Below are 25,773 nucleotides of genomic sequence, written 5' to 3'. Positions count from 1 at the left end.
ACAAAAGAACCCCCTCTATCACAACATATTCACTGTCTTTCTGTTTGGTGATAAACTGAAATTGTCTCCATATTGACATTAATGATGAATACCCACGGTAGCGTCTATTAAGATAAAGAGCCTTCATTCATTTTCCATGCAATTGACTGTGACAGGAGATGCCAATCAAATGACCGAGAGACTGGCCAGCAAGTGGACACGCAAAATGCAAACCACAGCTACTTTATTTTATACATTATTCACCAGGTTTTTCATACTTGATGATTACTCATTCTGCAACTTCAATTCTTCATGACATCTATCCATCACTGTGTGCAGTCTTCTAGCTCTTTCATTTATCCATGTTTATTCCTTTTTCCTGCCCGTGTCAATGATAAATCTACCATCATTCGTCTTTCTAAGCAGCTCATTTATAATTATCTTGTTTATTCTGCATTCATCAAACCGTCTCATTAGTATCTACCACAATGTATGATTCTGGTGTGTTGATAAGAGGTAATTTCGGACAGAATGTTTGCGTTCCTACCTGGTTTCCGGCCAGAAGCACGGTCCCTGGAATGGGGCTTGGTCGATATGGAATAGTGGCTCCCTTTGGCGGAGACTGGGCAGATAAGGAAGAGGAGAGGGTGATTAAAAGAGTGAGAGGAATTAGGGGATTAAACAAACTCATGGGTGAGATAATATGTATGGACAAAAAATAACTAAGAGCACAAGGGATGGAGGAGTGATAATGACTTTCTCAATATAAACATCCAATTACAGCAGGATTTCATACCTCTAACTAAGTGGCTTGAAATAACTTGATCTGAAGCTACATTAGGACTCCACTACTAGTGAAGTTAGAATTAAGCTGAATTACACTGTAAAAGTAATCAAATTGTAATCACGCTTGAGCTTCAGTCATTTCTAATAGTCAGTGATAAGCTTGAGTCTTTTTAATTGAGAGGTCCACAGAAAAGATGTAAGAAGAGTTAGTAAAATAGCTAAATTTCTCTCCAAACAGTTATAGCACAATATATTATCAACAGTGACTGGATCATGTATGCTGTAAACGCAGTACTGTAAGATTTTATACCAGGGTCTCAGAGTGAGGAACTTGCATTCAATCATAGTCTATGATTGAGTTATGTAAGTACAATCTGAATAGACACTTGGGCAGTTTTATCAGCACAACTGACAGAGGAGACATTATTTACTGTTGCCTGTTTGTTATAACAGAGGTTACAGGCTACAAAACACAACACTTTTAAACTTATGTTATGAACTGTAGATCAACTGAATTAAATAAGTACTCTGTCCAGTACATATATTTATACTTATTTTGAGTTCAATAAGTTGCAGCAAATCAAATATTACCAGATTTTTCCCCATGTATTTGAGTAATAATAAACTGTGCTCTGGCCTCTGAAATTTGTGAAAAGCTCTTGTGAAAAGTGCAATGAATATTTGAGATGCATAAGGTAGGTGAGGACCACTGAACACTATTTAAAATGAAGTAGTTCTGTTTAAGGTTGTAAAATTAGATACAGAGCTTTTAAGTTAACACACATACATACAGTATTTGCATTAATTCTCAGATAATAACATTTTGGGTCTGTCACTATTATTTACAAAAAAATCTAAGTCAGTGAGTTCACTAAGCCCAGACAAAGGCACCATGACTCACAAAATACTAATATTTTTGTAGGATATTCAAGGACAGAACTGAAGGACCAGCATTAAAAACACTCCTCAAGTTTCTCCAAAGTGGTTTCTTTCACTTCAGTCCCATGACGATTACCACCTAAAGTTCTCACGTTTGTTTAAGTGATTTTCCACACTTTGTCAGTTGTGAGTTTGGTTTGAAAGCTGTTTTTGCGTGATTGCTGCTGGGATCATGCGAACAGCTAATGCTCTCCTGATGAGATAAGCCATTACTTTTGCACTCCTAATGGTTTTCACTTCACCCGAGCTAATTTTGTGTCACTTTGTCCGACTGTGACGCTGGGTTGTGTATTGCAATATCCAAAATAATTACCTACGGAAAGATGAAATGCACTAGACCTTGCAGCAATATTTCTCGTTTTGCTATTCATCTGCTGAAAGGGTCGGGAGGGTTTTCAATCCCAGCATGCAACGGGAGGCAGCAGCGTGTCATAGAGTTGATCAAAAGCTTCTTGTTTCAGAAATGGAGGGAGGAATTTTACCTGGACAGAGTAAACTCGTATCTCAGAGGCACTTAAAAGTAAAAGTGGTTTGTATAAGGTCAGCATCTCATTTCTTTTCTCTCAGTTCCGCCTTCTGTCTCACTCCACATTAAGGTGCTCCGAATACCAATGAGCTCTCAAGCCTTTGATTTCACTCTTCCTGCTTATAAGCTCTCAGACTTATCATCTTAATGTCCGTCGCCTCTCAATAATTAGAATAAAACCATAAATTATAGATTGAAGTTCCCATTTGAAGATTACTGGAAAGGTGAACTTTTATGTGATGTTACTGGGAGATCAGACAGGTAGACGAGTCTAAAATTAGCATTGGGTTGCATCAGACTAGTGTTTCAAGTCTGGCTTTTGTGGCTAAGTGTGATCACAGTAAAACACATCAGGGAGACATCAAACTGGTTTTAAGGGCCATATTCTGTGGCTCAGTTTGACAGCAGAGCAGATAGGGTTACTAAGGGACTAAGGAAATGTTCATTTAAAGTTGAAAGAAACCAAGCTGAGTTTTATAGGAACTTAAAAACTTTTCACACAAAACACAGCTACCGGGTGACAGTTGCTAGTAGAGTGCAGTCCTCTAATTCAAAGGTTGGTGGTCCAAATCCCACATTCAGTATAAACAGCAATGGTTGAGTGGTCCCCTCCCAGCTCCCTCAGATGAGTACTTGTGTTGTGTCCTTTAGCAAAAGGTGAAAGGTTCTTTGATGTGCGTTGAGAGCCTTTAAATTGGAAAAGCGCTATATACAAATGTGACTATTTAACCATCTAATAAAACCAAACAAGGAGCAGACTATTTTTAATATAGCATTTTATAACCAACAGTAAGTCTCTCAATTGGATTATTTTCAGTAAAGCACCTTGATTCTGCAGTTTATTTCCAACTAATATCCTGCTTACGGGTTTATAGAATTTTTGATTGTTAAGGAGGAGATGAAAGAAAATCAAAGCATGAATGGAAGTAATAAAGGGTCACTAATGATAAAACAGCCTGATTGCGGCTTTTGCATTTAATAATTTAATAATATGACTACCACTTTTGTCCAGCTGCAGAACATGGGCTATTGATCTGTATCCTCTTATACTGTGCTATTTACAGGACAATGTTTTGTCTGGGTGTACAGAAACAGAAAATGTAATGGCATGAGTCACTCCCTTGTTTTGGTTAGAACTATCAATTTGGTAAAGAGGAGGTAATGGAGTTTATTTTCATTTAAGCAAACTAAAAAAAACTTTTATTTATAGGCCTGTCAGAATAATTACTATATTCACTTATCGTTCAGTATATTCATGGTACTTTTTCTTTGTAATTGTAGGAAAGGTGTGCTTATTTTTTCAGCAGTATGTTACAATTTGAGCTGTAGAAGATTGAATTAGGAACTAAAATTACACAAACAAATTACTTAAGTGTTTATTTATTTATTTATTGTTTATTTGAATAGACACAGATACACAAACATAGATTAACAATTCAGTAATCTGATGCAGGTATCACAGTATTTATAGCCAAGGCATATATATACATTACATATTCTTTATTCTTTATATATTTTATTTATTTATACAGCAGTATTATCTTACATTTAGAATACTTTTTTGCAGATAATTATGCTTTATGTTTTTTTTTTCAGTATTATAATTTATCATATATACTTACTTCAGCAATATATCACACTTAAAAATGTGTTATTGTGACAGGCCTATTTACTTAAGTGTTTATTAATTTGTCTTCCTCTTCACTTACCTCTAGTATAACAGTACAGATGAGCTTGACACACTGGATAATGGCGTCCTGGTTGCCTGATATGGTCACCTCCCTCTCGGTGGAGTTGGGGAGGAGGTCCCCTGCCACCTGCACTTGTGCCCCGGTGGTCTGAGCACAGAAAGAGCCAAAGACACAGTGAGTTTGACAGCACATGCAGCACATGACAGTCTGAGGCACAGCACTGGAACATACACAGGGCCACAGCTGACAGCTCTGGGATCAGCTCTATTTATACCGTTACAGCAGGTACCGCAACATTGAATAACGCCATATCATTGTTGTGACAGAGAATCGGAGAATTATTAATATATTTAATCAGACATGCACTTAGTTGTTTATTGTTGCCATGGAAACAGCTGCATAATGCACACTGTATGAATCCAAGGAAACTGAGGTTAAAAAAAAGATACTATACCCCATTCACTGTTAGAAGATGTATACCAAACCAATTCATTTTATTAGGATCAGATACTATTTGACAGTTCACTACGTAAGATACTGCTGACTTAATTTCTTTTCTCAAAGTGTAACTACATAGTAGGCCTACAGACCTAGTTCCCAGACTGGAGAAAAGGCACCCCAGAGAGTTCAAGAGGGATACATCACCATTTATTACATTTATTTTTTATGTTAGCTTAGTGTAAACAGTATAAAGTAGTATAAATAGTATAAACAGAGGCGGTGCTACCATTAGGCACAAGTAGGCGACTGCCTAGGGCCCCCAAACCTGGAGGAGCCCCCTACCAATTACCCTCAGTGCCACTAATGGCCTAGGGCTCAGAGCAATTTGATTTTCTCTCAATATGACATTAAATAAGAGTAGTTTACATTTAATAATAATAATAATCATACGAAAAAAATAATAATCATATCTAATGGATGTAAACAAAAATGTAATTCTACTAGCAAAATAAAACTACTTTCAGCTCTGGTTATCTAGTAGGCTTCCTAACTTCCTAACTGGGGCTACTTTGGTTGGCGGTTCAAATCCCACTCTTGACATAAAAAACATCATGGGTTGAGCGGTCAGATCCACTGACCCACAGATTGGCTGGTGTGATGCCGGTTCTCACAGAAGAATGCTGTTGTTGTGTCCTTGGGCAAGACACTTAATCCACCTAGACCCCAGTGTCTGTGTACACTGGTGTATGAATGTGTGTGTGAATGGGTGAGTGGTTCCTTGTTGTAAAGCGTTTTGAGTGCCTTGAAGGTGGAAAAGCGCTATACAAAAATGTGACCATTTAACTGATAAGACAAGTTTCCAATCCACCCTTATTCAAATTAATAGAAAATGTCTCAAGAACAATGGGGAAAAACAGACAATAAATATATTAAAAAACAAAACAGAAAAAAGGTGCCTTATAGAGAGGGCCCCAAACTCAAGTTCGCCTAGTGTCCCAAATTGCTAACTCCTCCACTAACTATAAAATACATTTTGGCATAAAAAAGAAAAGACTTTGAAAAACACTTTGTAATATTTGGATTTCAATTCAAATTTGACTCACAGTATTATTTTTATATATACTTACCTCTCTAATTTCTTTGATTTTGGACCCTCCCTTCCCTATGAGTGATCCACACTGACTGGCTGGGATGACTAACCGCAGAGTGACCGGAGGCTTGTTGGTCATTGTGCCGTTGGCCACCAGGGCTGTCAGGTCCTGTCCAGAGAAACACAGGGATTCACAGTGATGAGAGCTGAAGTGAGTAAAAACTGATGCATGACTCAGCCTGGCCTCCCCTGAGCTCAGAGGATTTAACAGGTAACATCTGCTGTTTCCACCATTAGCCTGTCTATCACAGTGAATGCCTTCCACTATATTAAGTATACATATGTGTACTGTGCTTGGGGCAACTCAGAGAACACACTGTGTAACTATGGGGGGTATCATATTGGTAATGTCATATTATATTACAGTCCTTTTTACAAAAAGGAAGTTAATTAGTGACCCACAGTTTAACTTTTGTGGGTATGATCATCAACTTTAAAATAATGATAGAGGCAAATAAGGCTTATTGACAACAGTAGCAAGACCAATTTTGGAAATTGTAAAATAAAAAATAAAATGTATTGAAAAAATATATATATAAATAGAACATCTGTAGCATTACACATGAAAAATAATAAAAGAATCTTAGATGATGTCCAATCAAATTGGGTGCACATATCCACTCTATAACTTTATATATATGTGTTTTATCTCAGAAAATCTAAAATCTAAAACCTCAAAATACACGTTACTCTCTCCTGGAGGTCCCTTGAGTTGAATGACCCCTCCCCTCCTGTCCGTCATCCTTCCATTCAAATGCATAGCACACTTTACATTTGCTCTGGTCACTGGTCCCTGTCTCTCTCCTACTGCCACTGTCTGTCTCTATGACCTTGGCTGCTTCTTGTTTGTTTATAGTATGTCATAAAAGCCATTGGTTCAATTGTACAGAGTTAGTGGATGCATGAGTTATTGATATAGCTCTGTTTGCGCAATAATCCACTAACACAAAAAGAAATGCACTGACGCAACCGGGTCTTTATGTCCTTCTTGTATTTCACTGGGGCTGAGTACAGCACAATATTCTCCAATATCATTTGTCACAAACATGATAAAAAATGTTGAAGCGATGTGATGAATGACAACATCAAAGACCATTTTAGCATTTAAGCAGGATAACCCATTTTGACCTGTAATGTAAAATATACAATAAAATACCAAAATGAAACACAATTACTAACTTGTCTCAATAAAGAGTCATATCTATTGTTATTCTTCCTCTTGCAGCTCAAGAAAAAAATAAATAAAATAAAATAAAAAAAATCCAAGGTTTCAGGGCAAGGCAAATTAAATGTACAGATGATGAATACTGAGCTCATAATTTTATGTTTTTTTTTTCTGTTATTTACGGAACTATAAATCACATATTACAACGACAGGGCTACCTCCATTTCCCCCTAATCTCTTAAAACTCTTTTTCTGGAAGGTACTCTGTCTCCCTCATCCTTTTAATTACCTCCACTTACAAATCGCAGCCTGCTAGAATCACCTGGCTCTTATACAAGTGATCAATCCATTCATTTGGGCAGTGGACTTGGGGCTCTTATTCTCATGGGGCCATGTCTGCTCTGGCCATCACACACTGAATAAAAATTGCAGCTTGTCCTCTGGAAAATATGGCACGTCTTTATTTATCCCAGCATGTCACATAGACGTCTGGTACACAAGCCTTTTTCCCTATTTTTGCTGTAATTGACAGACAGCAGGCCCACACATGCACGCTCCCCTCTAGATGTGACGTGCCAACGGAGCCATTGAAACTGTTTGGTGAAATGAAATAATCTTGAGCTGTCAGTGGGGTAAAATCGTCCCAGCCTTTGCTACTACACAAACTTATATATTTTCATTTTCTCTCCATGCAGAAGTAGAGCAGTGTTTGTTTGTGTCACGTATAAAGCAAGTGAGAGTGTGCGTTCTTTGAGCAAGGAAGGTGGGTTATTTTGAACAATGCTGACTGCTTCCAATCCAAACTTTACAAAATAATACTCCTTGCTGTATAATCCCCATAGTTATTCAGAGCAATACGTAGCAACAAAATCATACATGCATGCACTATATTGCAATAGGGAAACCAGCAAAACATAATGACATTACCAAATACATGATCCATGTGCTTTCTCACACTGGGGCACATCCCCAGAAATGTTCTGATGAAAATAAAAGCATGTGTCTGATCATGTGGGATTGTGCTACCATCATATGAAGTTAGTACAGTAAGTGCCACAGTATAGGCACCCAAAGGAGAAGGGCTCCCAGGGGATTAGGGGACTACACAACAGTTTCAGTTGCCTGTGTCTGACGTATTACTTACACTTCCCATTTTTCCCAAATATTCAACTGCATATCTCCTCCTGCTCCTTTCCTCCAAGACCTCCTCCTGCTTGTTTCTATGGAAATGTTGTTCCTTTGGCTATAATATTCCACAGTATAGCCAGTATGGTATAAAACGTATCCTTGTTCAACAGTTCAACAGTTCATCAGTTCAAAACTGTTTTGAACAACACTTTTATAGTGCAACTGAATAAGTGGCCATTCAGTTTTTTCTTCTTTTTTTTCTCCATAGCAACTACAACAAATAGGTAACATAATGAAATAAGAAAATATTTAGCCTTCTGAGGAGCACACACTAAAAAAATAAGGTTAAACCAGGTCTAAAACAGAACTACACAATTGGTAAATGCTTTAAACAAGGCCTAACCCAAAGGAGACCACAAATGTGAAAAATGTGTCCTTACTTGACACATGCAAAATTATCTCATCAAATGTCCTTGCTAACACGTTGCCTCAAACAGTACTGGGAATGGACTGTGTTTTAATGAGGGAAAGGATGCAGCTCCAACTCCTTTGTTTACACATATGATGGGGTAAAGGCAGGCTGCCACAGCCTTAATGACTAGAATGAGAACGCAGAGGAGGAGGTGGAGGAGGACAGATTCAGAGAACTCTAGATGGCTCCACTCAGAGGATTTAACGGTATGGAATTAAATGGGAGTCTGTGAGATGGAGATGAAAGGAGAAAGATAGCTTCAAAAAGGCTGAAAACATATAGAAAATATAGGAAGCTAATGCTAATGAAGGTAAAAGAGGATTGAGCTTATCAGAAAATATTACCCAAGGATTAAATGGGTGAATCCATCAAACATATGTGCGCTAACTGGTCATAGTTCTTTATCAGTCTTTATGCATAATCTAAATGTGTGTGTGTATATGTATATATATATATATATATATATGAATGGTATGGCGACATAGTGTCACAACCAATGTTATTACAAATAAACATACATTTTTATACATATACATACATACATTTTTATATTCTTAAATACAAGAAAAAAATGTGTTCCTTGTGTAAATTTCAGCTGCATTTGGAATATTATGTTTTTGTATTGATGAGTTTTTGTATTGATGACAGTGAAGATAGACAAATTCCCTTTTTAAACTCAGGACTGCTTCCTGTATTTTTCAACCTTTTGGGATCAATATTCCTTCACAAACTCCCCTTACTTAATGTAACAGTGTGATGAAAAAAATATTTAGCACTGGTAGTGCACCAAACAAAGTCATATTTGAAAACATCACCTGTCATATGCACTTTAAGCAGTGTTAACCATTGTGTTTCTTGACACATTGGAGTGATTTGCACGCGTACCTCTTCCAGTTTGAATGCGATCATGGTAAAGGCCCGGAACACACAGTCCGTTGGTCCTGTGATGGTGATGATCCTTTCGGGACAGGAGCCTTCTGAAATATTGATCCTGGCACTGCTCTGGAGGTGCACACAGAAACACACACACGGGGGAGGGGCCAGGCAGGGGGAGGCGGGAGAGGGAATCAAATTAATTTAGGAGGGTCAGAGGGTAAAGGAATAGGATTGAAGAATGATTGATGGGAGGCAATAGGGTAGAGACGAGTGGTGTGAGGTTGTCGGAGGGGTTAAGAGATGGTGGAAGGAAAGGCAGAGAACATGTTAATGGGGGAGGGTTTGGACACACAAGAGGAGTAAAATACTTTCATATGTACTTTATGCCCCAGTCCCAAACAGAGCCCATGTGATGGAGGAGGAGAGGGAGACAACACTGAGTAGATCAAGTAGAAAGGATGAGATTGGGAGAATACTCTGATTTGCATTGCATTTTGCATTTGTCTATGTACAATTACTGGCCAAAAATGGGTTTCAGTTTTGGTGAAATTTTGATCAGTTCCACCTCAATATGTGATATAATTGTTAGACTTTTAGATAATTTAAATGATGTCTTCTATTGTATTGTCAGTGTTAAATGTTGAGTTTCAGTTCAATTTTCAGTAAAGATCACAAAGAAAGAATGAAAAGCCAACTATTGGCCAAAGGTGCTTGCCCCCAAATGTTGTTTTATTGAGAGATCGGGCTGCAATAGATTCCAGTTTCCAACAGGACACAAGCTATTGGCTGGTGCTTATGATCACCAGTTAAAGTACACCATTCTTACAGACTGACCAACTGATTAAGATGCTTACAACTTCACAACAAGTATAACTGCATATGATTAAAGGTGAATTATGTAATCTTTCCATCTACTTGTTTCCATGGAGATTTTATTGGTTTGCCTGAAATGTTGCATTAAACATGGTCTGGTGGTGTCATTTGCTTGCCAAGGAGATAAAGAAGTTGAATGCCAATCTGTGGAACATTTAAGCAACACAGTAAAATATCTATTAAAAAAAGCAGCTCCACCGGAGAGGTTACATGGTGCATCTTTTAATAGAACCTACCTCTGATTTTCAAATCATACACACTTGAACACTTCCACTAGTTTGTATGAGATATTATAGATTCATGTAAGAAAAGGGGCCTAAGCATGGAATGATTCAGAGGTATTTGGTAAATGAGGGATGGGGGTTTGTGTAGAGTATTGTTAAAAGGATGGGGAGTGATAGACAGACAGAGAGGAGAAGATCAGTGGAACTGGAAAGACCAGGTGTAGCAAATATCTAAGTCTAAGGAGGAATGCTTGCATTAAGGTATGGATGCACTTTATGGTTAGCACAGAATAAGGGTCAGGAGATGACGGGTGGTAATTAAAGAATGGGAAAAAAAATGAAATGCCTTTAAAACATTTCCTTGTAACTGCTGTTGGAGTAGTCACGTGTGTCTGACAGACTTGACCTCGTCAGATGTCAGTGAACTACACTCAGTGTTGGGGAGTAACAGATTACATGTACTGGAGTTAGGTAATCAGAGTACAAATTATGAGTAACTGTATTCAGTTACAGTTACTGTTTCAGTGAGTGATAATTGGATTACAGTTACTTTGTTGAAATAAATGGATTACAGGACGGTATTTTCCTGTTTTCACATTTTGGGCTAAACCAGGACTAAAACCAGAACCAAACCAGAACTAAACCAGGACTAAAACCAGAACCAAACCAGAACTAAACCAGGACTAAAACCAGGACTAAAACCTGGACCTAAACCAGGACTAAACCAGATCTAAACAATATGATACCTAACATTAGGGTGGACATAATTTCAGGCAGCAGTGACCTCATATAAAAAGCATTTCTTTATCAATAATATTTTTAATAAGGTTAAGGAAAGACTGGAATTTTTATTGTTTTTAAGCAGATATGTTCAGATCCTCGTCTTTGCTACTTTACAGTAAACAAATGCCTGTTCATGGAGACTTGGGCTCAACAGACAAACAAACAAGAATTTTCAGGACGTGGTCGGTGCTTTCATGTAGTTTTAAAAACTATGACAGTATCAAGTAATCCAAATTATTCAGATTACGTTACTCACTTTAAGTAATTTAATGGATTATGTTACAAACTACATTTTGGGGTATGTAATCTGTAATCTGTAGGGGAATACATTTTAAAAGTCACCTTCCCAACACTGACTACACTGCTATGGATTAAATGTTGAAGTCATATTTTCCTTCTATAATAAACACTAACTAACCCTCAACAATATATGTACAGTTATAAAACATACTGACCTGTGCCTGTGTGTACAGATTTGTATGCTGAGTTTGCATGACTCTATGTGGGCGTATTTGCATATCGCTAATTGAATAACAACCACTGAGTTGCAATTTATTCCAACATGTACAATTTATCTAGGGTCTAATGATTTCATTTACATGTGGTTAGACATTTATATGATCCTATGGTTTCATACTTTCCACAAATCTTAAATAGTTTTGGTGACAGATGGGGCATGTCTGTGAATATTTTCTTGTGCACTTTTAGTACACATTTAGTGAGCAATAATAGACACATTTTCTTTAAATAGTAACAGTACAGACTATATTGTTCTAACTGTTTTAATATGAGTGTTATTTTGGTGCAGTTTTATTATTTATGATTCCCCTGATAGAGATACATCTCTGAATCCCTCTCCTATCTCTCTTCTCTCTGTGGAGTGCACACATTTCAATGATTTTCTCTGGGGACAAACATTTTAAACACAAATCCACCCTCTGGATGGCACTCTGGCACATTATTTAACCATTTTCCAACTAAACTAAGTCAATTTTGTCTCATTAAAACTTTGTTGCTCCTTGTTTACTTGGACTAAGCCACCTTGAGGAGTGTTGTGACCTATTTAGTACATACTAGGATGGGAATAAAACATCTATTTGTTATGGCTCGCCACAAGTTTGAATTTTCACTTGTGGCATTTGTTTTATAGATCTGTGTAACTCACTGGCACTGCATTTTGTCACTTTCATAGCTCTTTTTTCAATCCTTCATTGGACAGGGATAATCTTATCTTTAATTCCCCACTGGGAATCCCCACAGCTTAGCCTCCCACTGCCGTACAAAGATGCTCTCTGGTATTCATATTAGGTGCAGCATATATGTTAACCACTGACTGATGTTCCTGCACTCCACCGTACTTGGGAATAGGCCTTTTACTTGTCTGAGATTTGCAATAAGAAAAAGAATAAAGAGATGGTATGTGATTTTTTAAAGACTACTTTCTACAGGGAACTAAAAAGATACGATTGTGATTGTGTAATGATAGTGTGAAGCTACAGTCAGTTAAGCTGAAAAGAACATTTTTTTTATATTGATCTAAACCCATATCTTTGTGGTTGGCCAAAATAAAAGTTATACGTTTAATAGCCTTAATAAAGCATGCACACATACTTTGTTAAAATTAATTAAGGCTTAGTAACTACTTCATTAATAGTATAGCCTAACTCCCAACCATATGTTTAAAGTAGTTATCCAGCCTAAATCATTTTTAATGGCTTGTTCATTATGAATTCAGACTTTGTGTATGCTTTGTGCAAACAAAACACAAACCAAACACAATACAATTTCAGAATACACTCAGATCTAAGTATGCTGAGTTTAGATTTTTTTTTTTCTTTATACTATTTACTATTTTTGTACCATTTAACTACATTACACATTTAAGCCCTTTTTAATGTATTTTTGGCTTGCATGTCACAAGAAAGACAAGGACGTGTATTCCGCTGGGAGGCTGCATGACTACATCTCTACGCACTGCTTCTTCTTACCAGAGCAGAGATAGCAAGATGTGAGCAGCATGACAGGCAGCTCGAAACCAACTACTTTGAACTACACAATGACGGCAATAGTAATATGGTAATAAATGAGTGAAACAATGTCTTATTTTACTTTGTGGATCACTTATGGATGCAAAAACATATACAATCTTTAAAGAAATTGCACTATATCATGATCCTGGATGTGCCTATCATGTTAAAACTACTTTGTGTTCCAATGGTGTCAAAAGAGCTGTGTCTTTTGATTAGGTCCCAATTAGCAGATTGGATGTCCAGAGTTATGGGAAGTTACTTGGAAACATGCAGGGAGATGTGACAGACACAGGAAAGAATAGAACATCTTACCTCTTCTCGTATTCTCTTTACAGTTTCTCCTTTCTGTAAAGACACAAGGGTGAAACAGTGAGGTTTGTGGAAAGACATGTTACTAACAATATTATCAGAATACATCAAGTCATAACACTGACATAAAATAAGAAAAATAAACTATCTGTCCAATGCAATCCACATCCATATTTTTACCTTGTCTGAACCTTTCAACTATCAGTGTTACAATTTGAAATATAATGCTTGTAAGTGCAGAAAAGTCTGCAACGTTTTTATGTCAGCATTAAAAATGAAAATGTCTGTATCTTAGCATCTAAGAGCTGTTGTGACAGATCCCAGTGGTCATACAGGGAAAATATGTCAAACAAAATCGTTACTCAGGTGTAGATGATAGCATGATCAAATAATGATTGGAATATTTCCTGTCTTATAGAGCAGCTTAGTCTTAGCTCTCGCTCTGTGACAGTCAGGGTGATGGTGTGTGGGATCCTGGAGAGCAGTCACTTGTGTTGTCACCATGCTAAAATTTCCAGCTTCATTTTGAAGGCTCTATACTTGATTCCAGTTTCGATTTATCTTTATGTATACAACATGAAAAATAATTTTCAGCACACAAATTTTGTAGTCTTTATACTATTATTGTGTAAATCTACTACTTTATTGTTCATATTTATGTATTTTGTTCAGAGCTGATATGTGTTCAAAATCTTTCCATACTAGTTTTTGTGTCAGTTAGGGCTGTGGTGGTTAGGGAATTTCTCCTAAGGTGCGGTATAGCAGCTCAACACTGTGGTACACGGTGATACCGCACCCCTCCCCCACACCCCATCCCCCGGAGTTACAATATTTTGAGCGGCACTGAAAACTCTCTCCGATGATGCATTGTTGCTCATCTACCTTGTTTGTCGCGCAGATATAGCATGTGTAGCATGGAAGAAGTAACATTTGGCTTTGGAACAAGTGCCGCTGCATCTCTCCAGCTCTCACTGTGGCAGGTCAGCACAGAGTCCTGCACCAGGTTGGGTCGGTCTACAGTGGTGCACCTGACCAACCCAGTCCTGGGTTAGTCCTGGGTTAGTCTTGGGTTATCATGGGCATGGGCGGTAACGGGTGGAATATTAACGGGTCCGGGTGGGTGCAGGTTTCTAAAAATGGACCCGTGCGGGACTCTGGGTTAGGGTTAAGTTGGTCACGTGCGGTAATCGCGTTTGCCCAACATACACTGCGGTGGGCCTCTTAGTACGCACTGATTCATATTTGCGATTATTGCGACAGCCCTAGTATCGATTAGTATCTGGGTATAATTTTTTAAAATAACTTTAGCAGTGACCACACACTGACACAAACCTCCACATTACAGCAGCCGTGTGTAAGTTTTTTACCTTCTTTATGTGCTAGAACACTGCACACTGCCCGACCACACACTGAAGCAATGAGAAAGGAAACGTATCTAAATATATGCTGAAGGAAATCACTGATAATCATGGGTTAGCTGCTGCGCTGTGAGGCCAATGGTCATTATCACACTGCACTGACTCTAGCTCTGATATATTTGGAACAACCCTGCCAGGGTTTATTTAACATGTCCGGTGTGAAACTGAATGACACCAAAAGTTGCTTTTCGGGAAGTTTGGAATGATGTGGGCCTAAAGGAAAATTTCATGCAGATTACATGGTAAATTTGTATAGCAACAGTGGGATTACATTTAATATGATCTTGTTAATACGCTTATTCAACTATATGGAGCTAAAGATGGGACACGTAGATACATATATATAGCACCTCTAGGGCAGTAAAAGAAAGACATTTCACATTTTCTATAGTCAAAGGTTTTGCAGAAAGAGCATTTCTCAGAACACTATGTACAATGCGCTTTAATGCTTACCAATACAATACAAACACAATATTGATTATGGAATGACACTCACCTTGCCGATAATGCTTCCTACTTCCTGTAAGAGACAAAACGAACATGTTAATTGCATTGTCAGTGTTGAAAAGTTATCCGATCCTTTTATGAATGCAACACACACAAACAATTCAATAATTACTGTCCTACACTTTAGGTTCAACTAAAAACAAAACATAGAAAAAGTTTTATAATCAGACAGTCTCATAACGATGACTATAGGCTATTTTATTTTTTTAGTAATTATATGATAAGAGAACTTACAAGGTCAGTTGTTCTCTGTTTCCTTGTTAGGTAAGTCTAGTATGTCTAGTACGTATGAACTTATTCTGACCTTGCCGTGCATCAGTAGCCTGAGTGTCAGCGTCACTCCCATGGCTCCATCCCCAAATTCCTGCTCACAGCTCATGGTGGTGGAGGTAGAGGAGGTGGAGGAGGAGGTGGTGTGGTGGTGGGTGGAGGTGTGGTGGGTGGAGTCTGTCGCTGGGAGACGCATGAAGGTCTGAGGCCCCGAGGCGACAGGAGCTGTGCTGGGAGAAGCCACTGATTCTGCCAATGTAGCCCAGGAGCTGTGGGGGGTCAGGGTGAAACTGCAGGGGGCGCTGTGGTGCACAAGGTATGAAGTGTGGGGCTTTCTCTGATTCCTGTCTGAGAGAGAAGAAAGAGAATTAGGTCAAATTTACTCCTTTTTTTTTTTCTTTTTTTCTTTTTTCCACTGTTTCACCTTTGCTCTTGTTTGGTAAATCCTGAATGATATATCTTTGTATATTTTTCATACAGATTGATATAAAGCCTGACCAAACGTAAATTTTTTTTTTTTTCAGTGAGGCATGTGAAACAAAGGAGCTCACTGGTCATCTATCTCCTACAAATAAAATCTAATTTATCTCACCTAAGATTAAAAGACAAAGCAAGTTTATTTGTATAGCACAAAGTAATTCAAAGTGCTGTACAGAATAAGAGATAAATTAAAATCAAATCAACAAATCAAAACATAAATAATCACCCTAAAATTAAAAAGAGAGAGAGACATTAAATTAGAGAGAAGAGTGTGGAATGAAAAATTAAAACCTTTCAGTCATATGCACAGCTAAACAGAACTGTTTTGAGACTGGATTTAAACTAGGGTTGCCCTGATCCGATCACTGTGGACTCGATCCGGACTCGGACGTTATGAGCTGATCAGGTATCAGATCAATAATATACGTATATTACACAAAGCGCACACAGGACACACAGCACACAACAGTTTTTCTGAGATGTGGGATTTGCTCAGCTCGACTGTCTGCCCCAGCACCTGCTGTACTAGAGAACTTTTGGGCCGTGCCGTGCTCGGGCGCTGTTACCTGGGGTTCTGTGGCCCATGTTCACACCTGCTTGGTCGATGGCGTCATCGCACGGCTCTGTTTGTTGCAAACAAAACAAACAGCGCTGTTGTGCAGCGGAGCTGGCGCTATTGGCAGCATGCAGCGTCTATTGCGCGTATGACCGATGTTGCAGTGCACGCTGTGAATTTGTAGATGTGGTGGCAGTACGGAGGAGTGGGGGCAGCTGAGAGAGAGAGACTGTGGAGCTTCTGTCATCTCGTTTTTATTTGGTAAGAGTTTGTATTATTTGGAGATCATAAACTGGCCTAAATGTTTCAAATGTAATTCACATGTTTCCATATAATATCAAATATACAAACTCTAGATTGTTCGGAGTCTAGTCTCAGGGTCTGATCTGATTCTGGTCTGGTTCCTGTTTTGTCCAGTTCATTAAGTATACTACACATTCCAAGACCATACTGTGAAAAGTTTCAACAATGATGGTGCATGGTGCATAATAAAACAAATAAAGTTTTGGACATTTGATTTTTCACACTAAGTTCAGCCCAAATACTACACATTGAAATCAATACAATCTGATCCCCCCATACATCCTGGCTCTTATTCTTTGCTCTTAGTTCATTTTATAATGTTTTATAGAAGTATCGGACTCGGTATTGGCAGATACTCAAAATCAAAGGACTCGAACTCGGGGGCAAAAAAATGTGATCGGGACATCCCTAATTTAAACAGCGTCAAAGTAGAGGCCTGTCTCACATCTTCAGGATGACTGTTCCAGGTTTTAGCTGAATGAACCTGAAACGCTGACTCCCCGTGTTTAGTCGTGACTCTGGGCACCAGCAGGAGGTCGGTCCCTGAGCTCCTCAGAGTGTGAGATGGTTCATATGGCACTAACATTTCACAGATATACTTTGGTGCTCGGCCATGGAGAGACTTGTACACAAGCAGAGCTGCTTTAAAGTCTATTCTCTGAGCCACAGGAGCCAGTGCAGAGACCTGAGCACAGGACTTATGTGCTCGTACTTCCTAGTTCAAGTCAGGAGGACTCAAGCTGCAACGTTCTGGATGTACTGCAGTTGTCTCACATCTGGTTTGGAGAGGCCAGTGAGCAGACCATTACAGTAATCTAAACTACTGGAAACAAACGCATGGATAAGTCTCTTCAAGTCTGCTTTAGACAGTAAACCTTAGATTTTTGCTATGTTTTTTAGATGGTAAAAGGCTGCAGATGTTATTGATTTGGTGTGGATATTAAAGTTTGGTTAAAAGAGTTTAGTGTTTTGCTCATTGACTGCAAAAATCTGCCATGATTTTCAGTCCACTCCACTGTGATTTTTTTAAACTTTTTTTTTTCTGACATTGACAGACCATGCATGTCCCTGATTGGCTATGCCACCTGTCAATCGCGCCCATCTGAAAACTAGCAGATTCACCAGCGACCAGACTCACCACGTCATAGAGTATTGAAGTGTGTATTCTCAGTACCAGACAACCATTTCTCTCCTTTGAACAAAAAACACACCCAGTTTTTAACAGTTTGATTTCCAAAATAAGATGGATAGTAACATGTCAGATTTTTTGAAGATACCCTATATTCAAAATTTGTGAGCTAAAAAAAAAAGAAAAAAGCTAGATGTTAATTTCTCTGTCAGACACTTAAACCTCAGTACATAAAAAAACAACAACAAAAAAAAAACACTTGCAATAACTGGTGACCTACAGAATTGTATTCATACAGCAAGAATGCTTATCCAAATAACCTCTTAATAACTAGTCAGGCTTTGCTAAATTCCTGTGTTAATTTAATGAAGGGCTATTGATATGGTTCACCAGATGCTTCTTACAAAGCTCCATGGGAAACAGGACAAATCACAATTGGACAAAATGGCCAGGAGTGACGGCAGTAAAGATGCAGCAGTACTGAAAACTTGCTTATGGTATCCCAATAAATACAAGACCAGCACGTGGGGTAAATCTCCTTAATACAGTTTTACTTATATGTGGTAGTGAGTGACTATGTAGTTTGAGATTACATTTACAAACTTATTTCATTGCTAAACCAAAACAACATGCTTCTATAGTCACAAGTGACTAGACGTTTCCCTGTTCAACATCTCGAGCTGCATTTTAAAAGCACATTGCGATCAGGGACCTCTCAGGCTCGATGAGAGGTGTGGAATTAGCTGAATTTATCAAGTGACAGAAGCAAGTCAACAAGTCTGCAAGCTCATTTAAACATTAATTGGGCTCTATGTTCAGACAGCTTAAGGGAGGAAATAAATTGGCTCTGGGTCTGAAAATACTTATCAAGCATGATGATACTCCAAACAGCCCAACCTGAATCTACTTCCACTTCCACTCTATTGTAAAGTGAGTATAGTATGCAATCATAGGTAACACCATGGGCTAACAGCATTGCCTGACTAGACTAGACTATAATTTTCCATTACTTAAAGTAAGTAAGTTTTTTATTTATATAGAGCTTTTTGTGACATTTGTCACAAAGACGCTTTACAGAGCAATATTCCTTCAGGACACTGTAGTCTGGAGCAGGGTCTCCACAGGTTCCAGTGGGTGTAATTGACAAGTTGATTAACTCACCAGAGAAACACATGGCCCGTGTGGTCCATGTGCCACTGCTGCTTTCAAGTTAAAGGAATTAAATATATTGAGAAACAGCAATGGACTTCTGTAAAATCAATGGGCAAAGCACTAAGTCTGAGTTAGGGCAAGTGCATGAATGAATTATGACTACAGTGTAACACTTCCAGAGGCTTAGACCAGCCTGAAGTTCAGTGTTATTATCAATTATTATTATTATATCTGGTCATTTTGAAAAGCCGACCTTAAAAATGTTCATTTATTTTGGATCACTTCTTTACCTGTATCATGCCATGTTGTAGTAATGAAATTATGAGTGAGTTCATAAGTGTGCATGCATTTCCAATTGCAGCATTAGCGTCTGCATCAACCCCCTACCATCCCACTCCTCCCATCTCATAAAAAATACACATTGGAACCCAAAGTAGGTCACAAATGCGATGCAGGCTGTCTGGCACGCAACCCGAGCAGCATCATGACAACACAGCAAAAACACACAGGGACGGCTCCCACTGCAGAGGGACCAGGGTACAAATAAACAGTGAGTATGGAGCACAGAGCTGGAGGAGATGTGGAACTGCAGGAGAGAAAGTTTTACTCACAAGCGTAAGCAAGCAGGTGTAATAGTAAGTATCTTTAAAAGTCTACCCCAGGGCAGCTGTGGCTACAATAGTGGCCACAGCTGAGTGTGGAGCCAAAGGGCTTTACAGTTCATTGTCTTGAAAGGTGCAATATATATGTAATGATTAAAAATTATATAAGATGCTTATATGGATGTGGAAAATGTCAAGTAAAAAGTCTGACTCTGTAGGCTGTATGGATATTACACACTACAAAAGGGCTGTTAACTTGATTGTAAGACTGATTGACGCTGCACAATACATTGCAATATGATCAAAAGTGTAACTGTAATTGTTCAGTGCATCGATAAATCGACTAAAAGGGGTTGAAGTGTGGTGCTGGGAAAAGCTCTCAAAATGCTTAATATCTCATGCATAATCTACTCTGTACACAGATGAGCAGTAGTAAATAGCATCTTCATGAGTTAAAAGGCAGATTAAACTTTTCAGTTACTCCAAAAAATGAATTTGGGAGTTGATTTTATGGTTGTGAACAGAAAATACACAAGCGACAAAACTAGAGAAGAAACTAATGCATTGGCTTAAAGGCCTACAAAAGCATCATATGAATTATTGAGTCATTCAGATGCTCCAGTTAAACCCACCCCCTCTCTCATTTACTGTCCATTTCTCGCACTCCCATACATACAGCTCTACTGTCACCCTCCCTGTGGACACGCCCTTGTAGAGAGGGGGTGGAGGTCAGTGCTGAAACAGTGCAAGTCTGCAGGCTGTTCACAGTCACCCGGGGCAACAGCAGCGCCCACTAGGGGGAGCTGCTCAAGTACAAGATTGACAATAGTTTACAAAGAGGGCAACACAATTGGCCTTATACAGAACAAGAAACAGGATTCTTGTTTTCTATACGGCCATTGTTTGTTTCTGGGTAAATGTTACACTGTCACCAGCGCATGCAGAGAAAGAAGCATATGATTTACATGTGGTCCAGTTGAAAATAAACATAATGGCACATCCATCTTCTACTATACCTGCTTAACTGTAATTTTTTCTTTTTTTTTTTGATGGAGTAAGTCAACTTACAAGATATTTAGTCAATCTGTTTTCAAAATTGATTACAAAAAACACTGTTTTAAGATAATGTTGATTCTCAAGCTTTTTCTAACTGAGCAAATGATGAAAGATTTCTTAGAATACAGCAGCAAACTAATAATGAGTAAAGAGAAGCATAAGAGAGCATGTCCAGAAGAATGGAGAACATACTGTGAGATTGTGAACTTGAGGACTGTGTAAAACCTGAGACACTACAGTACAGACACCCATAGAGTTATTGAGGCAAAATTTGAACTTTACTTCACCCAAATAAAAAAATAAAAATAAATAAATTCATTTGGTAACACTTTAAAACTGGGTCTGGGACTTATGGTGGTAGTTATTAACTACTGCAGTAAGTACCACAGTAATTATCACCTTAGTAACTACTACCTCCATAAGTGCCTAGATCTCCTATAAGTTCTGGACCCTATTTTTAAGTGGCACCATTGATTTATATTCATTTAAAATCAAGCATTACTATGAAACAACTTTTAAAATTTTCGTACTTACAAAGCAGGGTTTTAATTTAAAATATTCAAATTAAATTACACATCTACAGAAATGTAACTAAAGGCAATTTCTTTAAAAAATAGGTTACAGAGTTTTCAATTAAAATCAATAAAAATTGTAATCGCTCACTGTATCTAGAACTTTTCAAGTCTAGATTTTATTTTTTCGCCATATCACCCAGGCCATGATACAGGTAATCAATACTCATAGATTTACCTCACTGAATACATATATAATGTATTCGGACTCATGGAGTTAGTGGGTCTTTTTCAATATCCCTCCCTATGCCACTGTCCGCCTTCTTGATAAGCTGTCTTCCGCTGAACTTATCAGCCAAAGCAGCCTTTCACATCACAGCATCCGCAACAACCACACAAAATCATGCATATGAATACCAAACACAGAGGAGCAGAATGAAACGCAAAACAAAAGCACGGTGAGAAATTCCAATCTCCACCAAAGAAAAGGGAAACAACAAAAGCCAGGCACCACTCGGCTTGAATACATTTCATGGACCTACGCTAAATCACTGTTTTTTGGATTTGATTACCAGGTGGGCAGGCCTGATTGATTCTGGCCGGCAACAACTCATTCTAAAAAGTGATTGGATTAAATGCTGAGCCAACAAGTCATTGCTCAACACTGATTGGTCGGAGACTGTGGCCGGCTCCTTTAAATCATGTCAGTCGTTAAATTGCGGCAGATGTCAAGGACGTCATGCTTGTAAATAATGAGGGTACGGTTATAGAGGCACACTTTTACGAATGATTCTGATCTCATCTAGTCAGGTGTCCATAACTGTCCATAGAAGTTTTGTGATTTGTTTAACATTAATGGGCCCATATTGCACTATTTTCTGATCTATGTTATAATGTTGTTTCCTCATCAAAACATACCTGGCGTTTTGTTTCCTTTCATTCGCACATGTATACAGAATAACCCTGCATATTTAGGCCATATTCTTTAGAAAACTCTCTGTTCCACCTTGTGATGTTATGTGGTAATACAAGAAGTGCTCCACTGTGCTCACACTTTCACTAGAATTATTTGGATAATTTCTGAACTACTGAACTGAAAGTAAAAAATAGCTGTTAACTTGAAGAGTATGGTTTCCTGACATCACGAGGTGATCTGTGGAGATGTAGACAGACTCATAATAAAGGGTTACTCAAACATGTGTGAATCAAACAGGTATATTTTTTATGAGGTAACAGCATTATAACATGGCTAAAATTTGCTCATGAGTGTCAAGTTTGCATAATATACGATTTAATGTTCTCTCAAAACAAACAAAACCAATTAGTTGTTGCTTAATATTAATGCTTGACATTTGCTTTTTTGCTAGTGCTATTTGACAATAATGCTTCAACACCCCAGAGTGTGACATGAATTATAGCTAATCTGAAAGACCAAAATGTACAGAATAGTTTAGGGGAAAAAGTATGTTAACTGCATTTGCACATTTCATTTCATTTTGCATTTGCAGAGTCTATGATGAGGCGATGATGTCATGTTGGGATGATGGGTGCAGTGGAAGAGGGAGTGTGACATCACTGCCTCTCTATGTGTGTGTATCGAGTGAGTCTAAAAACAGAATCCAGCGGCAGGAGCCTGTGCAAGATAAGAACATTGGATTTGTCTGCCAAGCTGTTGCAGAGAGGGGGTTACATTACAGGAACACATACGGGAACCACAGGCAAACGCTGTCATATATATTTTGATCCACACAGATTGTTTTATAATGTGTGACTGTGGAAATAAAAAAACAAAAGTCTGAAGCGTCAACGCAAACTTAGTATCCTCAAAGGCCCTATATTATACAAAACAGATTCCTGCATATTTAGGCTGAGTTCTTCTCTCAAAGTGAAAAACACTCTTGTTCCACCTTGTGATGTCATGTGGTGGTAGTGTTCAAGTTAACCGCTACATGTTAACTCTTGTTCAGTTGAGATTGGCCATTCCAGGGCTGACAATATACAAATAATTCTAGTGAAGGTGTATGGAATTTAAAAAGACAGTGGAGCACTTCCTGTATTAGTACATGACATCACAAGGTGGAACATAGTGTTTTGCAATTTGAGAGAAGAACACAGTATAAATATGCAATATCTGTGTGTGAAAAAAAACAAAAAAAAACACAACTCAAGGTACATTTGCGATGAGGAAACAACATTATAACATAGATCAGAAAATAGTGTATGGGCCTTTTAAGACTATACACACATGACAGTTAATAAGGTAAAAAAAATAAATAAATAAGTGTCTCAATCGTGATCTTTTATTTTTAGGGTTTGCCCTTTAAAATAAAAATCTAACCATTATAGTTAAACATCAGTACACGTTTTTGCTGAAGGTATTTGGTGTAACCACTTCACTTTCTGGTTCCAGTGGTTTCCGTCTTATAATCCAAATATTATTTTGTAACTTCCCTCTGTGCATATAAAAGGATTTCAGCATGTGAGAAATTGCTCTTTCCACAGAGAACCCACAGAGGAGCAGTAGAGGCAGAGACAGACAAAGCTGACATGAGGGAGGTCATTTGTGGCCCACATCTCCTGTACCCTGCCAGTGCAGCTGATAATCACTGTAATTAGACCCAGCTAATGCTATGATGCTACAACTATCTCTTTGAAGACAAGATGCTAACACCACCGCCAAAAGACTCCAAAGGCTGCATAAACCGGTGCTGTTTAGAAAGTGGAGACAATAAGATGTAATGTAGGCTGCCTTTAGTGTCATGTTTATGTTGTTAAAGTGCAGTTGCTCCACCTGCACCTCTCTGTCACCAGGATATTTCCACACAAAGGGACTTGACTTGACATGACTTCCCATAGCTTACCCACTAATCAGCTGTTGTAAATGTTGCTTGTATTTGTTCAACTAAATAGCAATGATGTCCAGAGAATCATCAGCAAGAATAATATAAAAATATAATAATAATAATAATTAAAAAAAGTCACTCTGAGTAGTGTATCCTTATCTGAGTCACAACAGTGCTGGTTCACTAGGATAACTTGAAATTCTCTGTGGTTTAGTCGACTCATTTCCGGGTTCTATACTCCCCCACAAAAACAACTTTCCATGTTATCTTTGCATGTGTTTTGAATGTCATCGGGAAAACATAATAACATTGACTAATAAAAGTGTGCGGCTCCTAAATGCTTAATTTGAATCAATGTTCAACTCAAAGTCAGTGGTTACTTGCTGCATCTACAGAGCAACTTTTCTGCCTCGGAAAGACCAAATACTGACTTCTGGCTCTGACAGATTTATAAAGAAAATCACAAAATGGAATACACTACTCAAAAATATTGCCTTTAAACCAACTTCAACTGAAGAAGGGTGATTTAGGCAACGCTTGAGCATCATTCCTTTAATTTGGACAAAACATACAGTCTATAGTTTACTTTAAAAATAGCTTTTAAACTCATTTGTATGCATACTTCACCAAATGCAAAGCACAGAGAATATTATTCACTCAAGGGGATTTATTATGTTAATAGCTCCACAGTGCTACAAAGTGACTAAAAGAAAACAGAGTGCCCCGGGCAGGCTGTGATTTTTAGCAATTTTTGCATCAACAACTGACAATCGAAGTGGCCGAAGATGACATTTAGTGGGTTTTCTTTTTAAAATGGAAACTGTGAGGGCTTAAACCCAGACAGAAAGAGGCCCACAGAATAATATAAAGAAATCAAACTGATCTTTGTGAAACAGATAAAAAATGCAGCAGTGACATTTTAGCTGCTCCCAGGCCATCAGAGGAGACAGAGTCAGACTGTATTCAAATGCCACTTGGTCTGATCCAGGGGGATATTTGCATCCCACAGCAGGTCGAGCACAGTCCTCGCAGTGAGCTAAAACAGAGGCCAATGGGCTCAGGTGTGCAGCAGAAGCACTGACTGCACAAAGGAGCACAGGTGTATCAGCTGTTTCTGCTGCCCTCTCTCCCCACCCCCACCCCTCAACTCCATAGATACAGTCAGCATCTGCAGAGCACCCACAAGAGTCAAATTACCTATACATACATATACTGTAATGGAAAATGCAAACGTCAGCTGCGTGGTATATTATATCAGCTCATTAAAACCAGCTCCAATTGCAGTGTTTTAATACTCTACAATTTAATGCAATAACTGAATACAATGTAATTAACTTAAATGTAATGCTATGTCATCATCTTCACTAAGACTCAAATCATGTTAATTGTGTTCAATATATGCCACATACATACAAATAAGTGAAAGATAAGAAAAAGAAAGACCTTGTCCTTAACTAATGCTGCCCACTATGATGCATCAATGGCTGGCTTCTAAAACTAGATACTCATTGTAGCAGGTATCAATTCCAAAAAAAAGTCACATTCACTGGATAGAAATTAACCTTTTCTGCAA

The 25,773-nt window shown here is 38.3% G+C and overlaps 1 protein-coding gene across 2 annotated transcripts in view; it reads right to left on the bottom strand.

Moving 5' to 3' along the window:
* Nucleotides 1–25,773, bottom strand: part of pcbp4 (poly(rC) binding protein 4) — a 98,067-nt gene that overhangs the window by 27,814 nt on the left and 44,480 nt on the right. For both annotated transcript variants that reach the window (XM_055160727.1, XM_055160728.1), the window contains exons 3-9: nucleotides 15,602–15,915; nucleotides 15,287–15,310; nucleotides 13,376–13,408; nucleotides 9,163–9,279; nucleotides 5,490–5,621; nucleotides 3,940–4,068; nucleotides 527–601 (exon numbers count right to left, since the gene is read on the bottom strand). In XM_055160727.1, the coding sequence (XP_055016702.1) occupies nucleotides 527–601; nucleotides 3,940–4,068; nucleotides 5,490–5,621; nucleotides 9,163–9,279; nucleotides 13,376–13,408; nucleotides 15,287–15,310; nucleotides 15,602–15,763 (672 nt within the window). In that variant the 5' untranslated portion in view covers nucleotides 15,764–15,915. The remainder of the gene's footprint in view (nucleotides 1–526; nucleotides 602–3,939; nucleotides 4,069–5,489; nucleotides 5,622–9,162; nucleotides 9,280–13,375; nucleotides 13,409–15,286; nucleotides 15,311–15,601; nucleotides 15,916–25,773) is intronic.

Source organism: Boleophthalmus pectinirostris, unplaced genomic scaffold (genome assembly GCF_026225935.1).
Source record: "Boleophthalmus pectinirostris isolate CB_2022bp ecotype Guang Dong unplaced genomic scaffold, ASM2622593v1 HiC_scaffold_3, whole genome shotgun sequence".
NCBI lineage: Eukaryota > Metazoa > Chordata > Actinopteri > Gobiiformes > Gobiidae > Boleophthalmus > Boleophthalmus pectinirostris.
Note: the sequence above shows the minus strand (reverse complement) of the source record. Positions and strands in the feature narration are given on the sequence as shown.